This window comes from Furipterus horrens, unplaced genomic scaffold (assembly GCF_987537825.1).
Source record: "Furipterus horrens unplaced genomic scaffold, mFurHor1.1.pri manual_scaffold_5, whole genome shotgun sequence".
Classification (NCBI taxonomy): domain Eukaryota; kingdom Metazoa; phylum Chordata; class Mammalia; order Chiroptera; family Furipteridae; genus Furipterus; species Furipterus horrens.
Genome location: NW_028327175.1, coordinates 2,974,024 through 2,984,364, shown reverse-complemented (window position 1 = coordinate 2,984,364; position 10,341 = coordinate 2,974,024). Strand labels below are relative to the sequence as shown.

General features: G+C 48.7%; 1 protein-coding gene across 1 annotated transcript in view; it reads left to right on the top strand.

Moving 5' to 3' along the window:
• Positions 1 to 546: 546 nt before the first annotated feature.
• The window catches only part of ITGA1 (integrin subunit alpha 1), a 141,135-nt gene continuing 131,340 nt past the window's right edge, over positions 547 to 10,341 (top strand). The window contains exon 1 of the mRNA XM_090276123.1: positions 547 to 1,190. Within this exon, the coding sequence (XP_090132249.1) occupies positions 1,130 to 1,190 (61 nt within the window). The 5' untranslated portion in view covers positions 547 to 1,129. The remainder of the gene's footprint in view (positions 1,191 to 10,341) is intronic.

The following is a 10,341-nucleotide window of genomic DNA, read 5'->3' as shown; positions in this document are numbered from 1 at the left end:
CAGACTGGGGACCGACCTCCCAGGGATGGGTTCTCCCGGGCCGCTTCGGCGCCCTGGCGCGGCGGGCGTGGGGGGCGCGTGGACGTGACCTCACATCCCCTTACTTACAACCGTCTACAGCAAGAACGGGGGGGGCGGGGAGAGGAACCCCGGGCCCTTGATTAGCCTCAGCTCTCAGCGTGCAAACACCCTAATTCCGCGTAAACAAAATAGCCCACGCGCATTCCGTCTCCCCGGGAACGTTTCGCTCTCGCGTCGCTCTGGCTCTGCCCCCCGCCCCCCCCCCCCTGCTTTTTTCCTAGCCGCGTGTCCCCTCTTCTCCCGCTCACCATCTTCCCAAAGAAACCCCTCCGGCGAACACCTCCTCACACACCAGTCACCGAAAACGGAGCGAACCGTGCCCGCGCGGCGGCCGAGCCCTCAGGGGGCGTGTCGGAGCGGGTGCGCCCGGGGCGCGGGCCCGCCCCCCACTGCGCGGACCCGGCGGCCAAGTTCCAGCGAGCGCAGGACGCGCACCCAGGTCCCGACCCGCCCGCGCCCGCAGACCCGCTGCCGCCTCCTGCGCCGTCGGACCCCGGAGCGCAGCGTCCCCGCGGGGCCCAGGAGCCCCGGCGCTGGAGAGGCGCCCTCCCTGCTCAGAGCCGGAGCAGAGCGAAGGGTGCGAAGGCGGGGCCACCGGCTGGCCACGTCCTCCCGAAGGGCCAGCCCTCGCCCATCTTCCCACCACCTTGGGGAGCCGGCGCGGCCGCGGGATCGCCCTCCCCGTGCAGGGCAGATGTCCCTTTAAGGTTTGCTCCGCAGCTGGTGGACTTTAGCCGGAACCCGGGCCCGCGGAGCTGGCTTTATTTGTCCATGTGTCGGACCGAGCCTGGGAGGCTGCCAGGCGCGCTTCGGAGGGCAGCAGCGCGAAGGGGCGGGGATGTGATCGGTGCCGAGCGGACTTAGGGACGTTCGTCGAGAACCCCGGCGATCACTCGGCGGCTCCGGAGCGCCCCGGCCGGCGGGGCAGCGACTGAGACCCGCAGCGGCGGGCGGGCCGAGTGGCCCAGCGCGCGCGCCTTCCGCGCCCGGTCCTGCCGGGACCCGTTCCGCGATCCAGCGCGTCCCCCGCGCCGCGGCCGCTCCGGCCATGGCCCCCGGGAACCCTCCCCGCGCAGGCATCGCTGTCGCCTGCGGCTGGCTCCTCACCGGTAAGCAACCCCGCTTTACTTGACCGTCTCCGCGCGCGGGGCTCGGGCGCTGGGGAGGGCGGAGCGCGGAGCTGTGGCCCGGAGAGCGGGGGCAGCTCGGACCCGCTCTCGGGCGCTCGGGGTCGTCCGGGCTGGGGGTTGGAGGCCGGAGAGCGCGCTTTCGTCTCGCTTTGGGATAGGAGTCCGTTTCAGAACCCTCCACCCAACGGTAGGAGGGAGGCAGTGGTGAAAATTTCGCAAGGTAAAACCGACTTTTCAAATTAAAGTTGTTTTGACATTTTGCACTGTATCTTAGGACTTCGCTGCAGGGCTTCCGCCCTCCTTTCTTTTGGAGGAGGAAACCGGAGGGCGCCTGATTTATAGGCAAAGGTCGTGCCCACAGGTTGCTCAGGGCTGGGACGTACTGCATTTTCTTGGGGTCAAGTATTCGAGTCTGTTCTGCTGCACAGTGAGAAGAGCGAGGAATGCGAGGCAGAATCGCTCCTCGTCCTGACATGTGTTTCTGTACTCGCGCCCGGGAGGCAGAGCCTTTTGGAATTGAGGAAGGAATAGTGAACATTTGCTTTGTAAATATTACAGAGTTGACGTTTAGACCATGCAAAATATAGTGTTGTTATGTGTCGAAATAGGTATTTTTGAGGAGGGACTTCAAAACACACAGTGGAGATGCAACGCTGTATCCAATTTAGAAAAAGGTTGAATCCTAGTATTTTCTAGGATTTCCCAAATGAGTAACCCGTGGTCTGATCTTTTTTACCAGTCACTGGCGGAGCAGCAGAAGTTGCAACGGTGAAGGAGGGAAGGCAGATAGGGGCAGGTTCTGTTTGACAGAATGACCTGATTGGTGCTTTAATTAGTGGCTGGCTTTAGCGTGTATATATCATCAGTAATCAGTTGTTCAGTGTCTTAACTGCTGACATGCTTATTAGTACTAATTAACTTAGCATTTTACCACCAAAAACAGAGGTGATCCAGCCAGTTTAGTCTGGCTTAGATGGCCCAGCATTGTTAACTTTCATGACGATTGCTGAGAAATGGATTATTAGCAAGCGAAGCCTTTTTTCTCCTAGTGAGATGGTATAAAGAGAGTTCATTATGAGCTGCTGACTTTTCACCCAGACATTTTCCACTGCTCAGGAAATGTCCAATAATCCAAACAGTGGTAATTTCTGACCAGCCTCACGGCCAGTGAATGGTTTGATTTATCCGCTGCTCTCACTGCCCTTTACAGATCTGACCTCGGATGTTTTTCCCAGCTCACATTTTTTTGGAGGTCACTTGCCCGTTTTTGCTGCGCAAAATCTGAATAGCTCACTAACTATCCCAATAGTACCTGTTCCATTTTACCAAAGAAGCCCTCACTAATGCAGACGTGGTCACGTGGTATCTGCACACCCTCTACAAAGATAAGAACGGGACCAAAAAATCGAGGTTAAGAAGTTGCACTTTCATATATTGTTGTATGATCTTGTTAGTCATACATATAATTACTTATATGTCTGTATACATATGTACCTTTTGTTAGGTTCAGCCACTTTGTTTCTGCATGCCTAAAACAGTCCCATGTTGTGCGCTGTGAGCTTTCTGCCATTGTTGGAACAATACGCCTTGCAGAGTCCAGGAAGGGAATTAAAGGAAAATAATGGATAGGTATTTCAAAATCATAATATTTAATTCCCTTGTGTGTGTGTGTGTATGTGTATGGAGCCATGTTACTCAGTCACATTGGAATTTAGAATGTAAAACATTCTAAATTAAGTTACTGTGTCAGACACAAGATTCCTCGTGTGGGCCATATTCATACCCGTTTCACAGCGCAAGGATCTGAAACCCGACTTCTTCTTTCCTTTGCGGGTCTCCCAGTCAGTCGTTGTACTGCCAGCCTCCTGGGACCTCCGCACCGATAAGCAGAGTCCACACTTCACCCGGGGTCTGTCTCTGCGGCAGCCCCGGCCATGTGCACGCCTGCAGAGAGCTCTTCTTGACTCCAGCCGGCACCCAGCCTCAAATCCACCTTCCTAACAAGCAATTTTCATCATATCTTACTCTTTAGTCAGAAAACATGGGTGTTTCTTTGTTGTCTTCTGATAAGATCCAAGATTCTCAACCGGCCCTCCAGTATTTGCCCTGACCCAGCGCCGTGTGTCATCTCTCAGTGTCCTCTCGGTTTCCTGTTGTGGTCCAGCTCTGCAGGTCAGAAGTCTCACTGGGCTGAAATCGGGGCAGCCGTGGGGCTGTGTTTCTGCAGGAGGCTCCAGAGAGAATCCATTTCCAGCTTCCGGGGCCACCTGCATTCCATGTGGCTCCGTCCGCCACCTTCAAAGTCTGTAGAGGGGCCTCTTCAGCTCTGTCCCTGTGACCCTGCTTCTTCATCCCATTTCCTGCTCTGACTCTGACTCTATTGCCTCCTGCTTATAAGGACCCTCCTCATTACCATGGCCCTCCGGAATAGTCCAGGATTATCTCGCCACCTCCCGATCCTTCATTTAATCACACACGGCAGGTCCCTGTTGCCAGTTAAGGTGACATAGTTATAGGTTCCAAGGATGGGGACATGCACATCTCTAGGAGAGCAGGATTCTGCACCTTAAAACCCTTGCACATCAACTTCCCACCACTGTCGGTCACAGCTCCTCGCTGTGCCCGTAACCCTCTTCCTCATTTTGCTACTGTGGGTTTGATCTTGTTGTTGTCTTTTAAAATATGTTGTATTGATTGATTTTAGAGACAGAGGGCAAGGGAGGGATGGAGAGAGGGAGGGAGGGAGGGAGGAGGAGAAGGAGAAACATTTGTTGTTCCACTTATCTATACATTCACTGAATGATTCTTGTATGTGTCCTGCCCAGGGATTGAACCCTCAGCCTCGGTGTGTCTGGACGATGCTCTAACCAAGTAGCTCATTGTTTTAGGCATCAAGAATTCCCACCCTTCCTTCCCACCACCCACTGCGGTCTAAACAAATCCTCTTCAGCCTTCCAAACCCAGTTCGCATCACAACAAGAATCCACCACCATCTGAATAAATTTCCATTAGGTTTAGGACTGTCTGGTATTAGCATTTTCTAATATTTAAAAATGATTCCTTAGGAAGGATACACTTCCTTATGTCCAAATAAAGTCTTCTTTGTTATTTTGCATCTGTCAAAGTCCCAGCAAGAAGACTAGTGGCACATACAAAAGATTTAACTGAAGAAAGTTTACTGAATGGACCATTTACAGAGGACCTGACAAGGTGGGGGAGGAGGTCCCTAAGGACAAACAGTGGGAAGAAAAGCCATTACGAGTCCTGGCAGCCTGACTTAGAAGTCCGGCCCTGGGAGAGGGTCCTTGGGACAGGAGCTGTGGCCTTAGGACTAGGAATGCAGCACGTGCCAAGACTGATGCCCAGCAGGGAGGGAGCAAGGGAAATAAGCCCCCCTTGTCCCCCCATCCTCCAGTTTTGTACCCAGCCCACCCACTGGTCACGTCCAGATGGCGGAATACAACCTCCTGGGGACAAAGGGTCAAAGCTACAACAGAGAAGAAGCACCACAGTGATGAAGGGCGCGTATTTATTGATAACATACTACGCACCGAGGACTTTGCATGTATTTTTCTCATTCCAATCATAGGAGAAGGGAACATTTTGGAATTATCATCCATATTTTTGAGATGGAGAAACCAAAGAGCTTAAATTAATCTCTCCAGTCACACAGCTAGGGAAGCGCAGCTCCTGTGCCCAACTCAGTTCCCTGACCCCGACTCTCTTGCTCTGAAATAATCGGCCCTCTAGGCTGTGGAAACGGACGTCCATTTCCTTCCTGCGAGTGAGTCTGTGATTCTCATGACTTTCGGGTATGCAGTGAAATCCAATGGCGTTTTGCCTTACATTAAGAATAACTCAAATGAGAGTCCTTTCTCTGGTTATTAAGGATATAGACATAGAATGGCCCCTAATTAGGTTACAGATCTCTCCTTCGTACATTTGAATTAGCCTAGACGGAAGGGTCTTCTTTTGTGACTCTGCACAGGCAAGATTTCCAACTCAAAATAAAGTCCAGTGAGGCAGTGGCTGAGTCTGGGAGGGAGTCAGCCGCTTCCCTGTGACAAAAATACGGCCTCCAGTGGCATACCATGGACTGTCAGGAATTACTCTTCAGTCACTAATATCTGTGAAGGCAGTGACAAACCGCTGGATTGCTGCTGATCTGTTTGTTCAGTAAGTCGGCAGTGAGAGTATCAGTGAAATACATGTGCCAGATGAGCTGGTCAGTTTCTCTTCCCTGCTGTTATTTTGATGCTTGAGCTCTGGGCCGGGGGCTGGTAACTGGGGGTGTGACTTCTGCAGCTGGATGCTCCTCTGCCTGTGTTTCTCCGCCTCCAACCCAACAAACTTCCCGCTAGAATTTGAACTTGATGACTGTTTACATCCCCCTTACAACATTTCATAAGGTAAGGTAGCTCGTGTGTAAAATGCAGGGTGGGGCCAGAGTAGGTTTACTTTTGTGGGTGCTCGAAACAGAGAGTTTATTCTTGTATTATTCATTAGTAATTATTATTTTTTCATACAGACAACTATAAACCTACTTTGCCCCATCCTGGATATTCAGAAAATTAAGGATCAAAACGCTAATTTTTATCTATCCCATTCTTCTGTTGCATGAAACACAGATAGGGTATTTCAATTCACATTTAAACACAGAGAAGAAAGATCTGGGATTGTCACCACAATGCTAAAGTCAGAATATATTGCCTATTCTCAGTGCTCTGTGACTGGAGAATTGTATTCGCTCTTAAAGCAAGGACAGTGTCAAGACATGGAAATGTGCTTAGTCTATTCCTGACCTCGACATTATGGAGCTGCTCCCAGCTCCTGTTGTGCTGGCTTTTCTGAAGTCGCTGGGCCGTTGCCTAAGTCACTCACGCTGCTACAGACCCTCAGGCAAACCACTTCGAGATTCCCACTGGACTAAATAGGACCCCCTGCCCCAGAGTCCCAAGGACCTTTGCTTCCATAACATATGACATGACATCAGAACGAAATACCCAGTTGTCGTCCCAACTTGCTGTATGTTCTGCGAGGGTGGGGTCTTTGTTACTCCTTAGCGTAGGCGCTTAAAATTCTGTTATTGAATGAACCAGGGAAGACAAGACTGTAGACAAGCTCAGAACACACTTACGGGGTCAGAATGTCTCCTCTCATTTTATCCCCACCTGGAATATGTAGCCCCGTATTTATATCTAATTGAATGGAAGTTACTGCCAATTGAATAATGCACGGTAATTCAATCACTCCTAAGAAAGCAAAGCGCTGCCAATCCAGCTATAACTGCAGGACTATTAGATGTTGAAATGTGGGAAGATGTGCCTCTGATAATTATGATCAATACCAGGCAATGTACCTGCGTGGCCCTTTTCTGTCGCATCTCTTTGTGTTTTCAGGAGCTGCATCCTAAGACTGGAAACACGCGCCCAGACACAAAGGACACCGGGCACTGTCCCCCCCTGTAGTTCTCTCGCAGAGCCAGGCTTGCATCTGACTCGGGGCTAATTGCTCCGCTGGCACCAGCTCCCAAGAACAGAGCTTCCTCTAAATACTTTTAAGAGGAAGCTTCGGGAAAAGTGACAGTAAAGTAATAAAAATAAAAAAAAAAAAAGAGGAAGTTCCACTTGCACAAGACCAATGACTGGTTTTGGCAAACCCTAACCTTGGGTCATATTGGTGAACGCAAGGGCTGCGTATACACAAAGGGACCCAATTGTTATCGAACGTCTTCTGTAATAAAAAGGAAGATGAAAAGTGAGCTACGTGTCAGAAGGACATTGAAGTAGATGCCCTGGTTGGCGTTAAGAATTCATTTTAATGTTAAAACATTACTTTTATAGGTCTCTAGAAACAGAACGAGTGAGGAATCTGAATTGAAAAGTCACTGTCATTCAGATATTAAAATGAATGGCGATATGTGCTTTGTATGAATTATCTGAGATCTGCTGAAATAAAGGCAAATACGTAAACTTCAGTAGGGCGGCTAAATCACGTTAGGATGTCAAAATGCATATTTTATTCCAAACCTTATTATCTAAATACAAATTACAATGTACTTTCAAATCATGTTATTAGGTATACTTTTAGTTTGCCAACTATAAAAATTTGAAAACACGTGAGAATTGACCCGTCCTTAAAATTATACACTTTATTGTAACTTTTTGGTAAAATGATTCTGTTAAGTATAGGGATACATGCAAACAGAAACACGCCCCTACGCTCCCCACCAACACACACACTTCTGTTGATAAGATTTTGTGTATTGGGTAGCAGCTTTTGTATTCTTTGGTGACATTTACAAGTACATATTTTTAATCACAGGAAACTTAGCTAGTAAGTCAGTACAACAAGTTCCTTTAAAAAAAAAATTCCCTTTTCCTTTTTCCCATTAACTGGATTAGCTGAATAACTCTCCCAATCTTCTACTTATTTTGGCTTGCGGGGGTCACGTGGGCATCTTTTTACAATCTGATGTTAGTACATTGTCGCTAAACAATTGCATTTATTGCTAGATGTTCGTAACCAGAACTCTGGCTACTTATTCTGTAAAGATCATTCTCCAAACCGTGTATAAGAAAACGAATTGTTGTTATGCATTATTTTAAAAGATTTTAAGATCTTTCCTTCAATCAGATGTGTTTAAAATAATCATTTTTCTTAGCCAAGCATGGCCATCTCACACATTGGAATAGGTTTCTAGAAACTTATCTTCCTTTTAAATTGTTAGGAACGTTATACAACAAAATGCGATTTCCTAACGCCATGATGCCAGTGACAGACACGTTAAAACTCTGAGTTAACAGAGAGCCAGCAGCCACGGGCTCTGTGACACAGTGACTGTGTGGGCGCACCAGCTGTCCTGCTGGGTTCCACCAACGCGACCCTTAAAGGGCTCACAGCCCGAGAGAACCAAGGGACAGGCAGGCGGAGAAGCTGGAGGGAGGAGCCGGCAGGGTGCTCTGAGGGGAAGGAACAGGTGACTTGTGTTGTGGGGCGGTGAGCCCCGCAAAAAATAGGAGAGAGAAACGGGCAGAGCGAGGCTGCCCTCCTGGGCTGAGCCACGACATGCAAACGGGGGTTCCAGCTTGTCTGAATGATCCCTGCCGCCGCCATGCAGACCCTTCCCCACCTGTTATGACGGGAGGCAGGGCTGATGCAGGCCCTGGTTTCCGCAGCAGGACTGACCTGGGGGGTGGGGGGCCTGGAGAAGAGGTGCTGGCGGGAAGGACGGCACCCAACGGGTTACCCATAAGTCGACTTTGCTGAACCACTTCCTTTTCCAAGGCCGAAGATGGGTGACCCGGGCAGCGTGGGCCCTTGCCCCTGCTCCGGCTGACCCTGACTTCTAGTTTTCAGCCTTGCATTCTTAGAGATGTAGGCTCAGGCCTCCATGTTTATAGAGCCCTGCAGCTTACAGAGTATCATACTCTCACCCCGACCTCATACACGCTGTCCAGGGAGAGAGGCAGGAAGGACAAAGAATCTGGTTTACCCTTAGAATGGAAACCTCTAGGTTAGCAGAGCTTAGGAGACTTTACCTAATGTTGCTGGAATGCAGCCGGGAAAGACCAGAACTCAGGTCTGCTCACCCTCGGTGGGCAGGCATTAAACTAGGCATCGGTCTTTTACAGCTAAAATGGGCACAGCGAAGAATCCAATGCAACAGGTAAAATGCAAAATTGAAAATAAATGCGTTAGGCTGAGATTATGGATAGAGTTTTAATTTCTTAAATATCGTTGCAGCATACTTTTTACAGTTAAAACAATGTTAATTATTGAATTCAATTCCCTCAAATCTGAAGTAAAAGAAACTGAGTTTCAGAGACTGAGTACTGCCAACATTTACAGAAAATCACAACTGATGGGGTAAGGGGTGCAATCCGCACTGGACCTCTAGCCCAGCTGCTTCTGGAGACACCAGAAATGTATCAAAAACAGCAAACTGAAAACTTCTGGAGCTAGCAACACTTTAACTTTTCTCTTCTTTTAGAGAGATTTATGTAAATACAATGTTGTAGAGAAATAGATACAAAGTTACGGACGTACAGGTTTCTATTTTCAGAGAGCCAGTAAAAAACTATAAAATTGGAATTTAAAGCAACAAGCTAAACCATGGTCTTTTCCTCGTGTCCTCGTGATTTTTCTTATTTCGGTAAAGAGTGAAAACACCATATACTGCTATGTCGCTAAAGCGGTTTTGAAGTGAGAGGAATTACTTCTTAAGCTAAATGATCCCCGTGAGTGAACTACAGTTGGTGACAGTGTCGGTGCCTTCAGAACCGCCTGTGATGATGTTCACAGAGCAGCCACCCTTTCCGTCTGACGCACTCAGGGTGTCCACCTACGAGTGCCTCCTGCGTGCAAGGGACTCGCCAGCAGTCCGTGGAGGGACCCACGCAGTGTTGAGCAAGAACAGATATGTGTTCCAATGGACATAATGATTGGTTTCAAATCTGAGATCACATTTAAGCTGGGCCCCAAAGATGAGTAGGATTTACAGAAGCAGGAGTGCGAGCGTGCGGGGTTTACGTGGAGAGAACAGAGTGCGTGAACCCAAAAGCAGAAAGTGCCCAGGAAAGCTTCGGCCTCTGCTGGAACAAGGAAGGGCCCTGGGGGTACCTGGGGGAATACCGCTTCTCAGGCCAGACCACGGAGGCCTTGAATGCCAGGTAATTCGGATCTCAATGAACAGGAACGGGAACTCCAAATAACTCAAAATAAAGGGTGGTGGTTGGTCTAGAAATACTAAGTTATCGCACAAAATCGGGGAGAAAACATCTGATCATTCAACGATAAGCTCCGTTTACGAAAAAGAAAAAGTTGTTAAAGATGTTTAAGAGCAAATGGTAATGTTATGAAAAAGTCTGTAGTCTGTTCCATCACTGAGGCACATTTATGTTTAAGAAGACAGCCCAAGCAGTTTGCCTCAAAATTTAAATAATTTCTTTAAAGAAAGAACCACAGCCTTCACAGATAATGTGGGTTTTCACAGGTTTTTTTTAAAGAGCAGTTTTAGCTTTACAGAAAACTCAAGCAGGAAGCAGAGTCCCCCTCCACAGAGATATCCTTTCCCCTATTACTATCTTGAATTAGTTTGTTACATTTGTTACAACTGATGAACCGATGT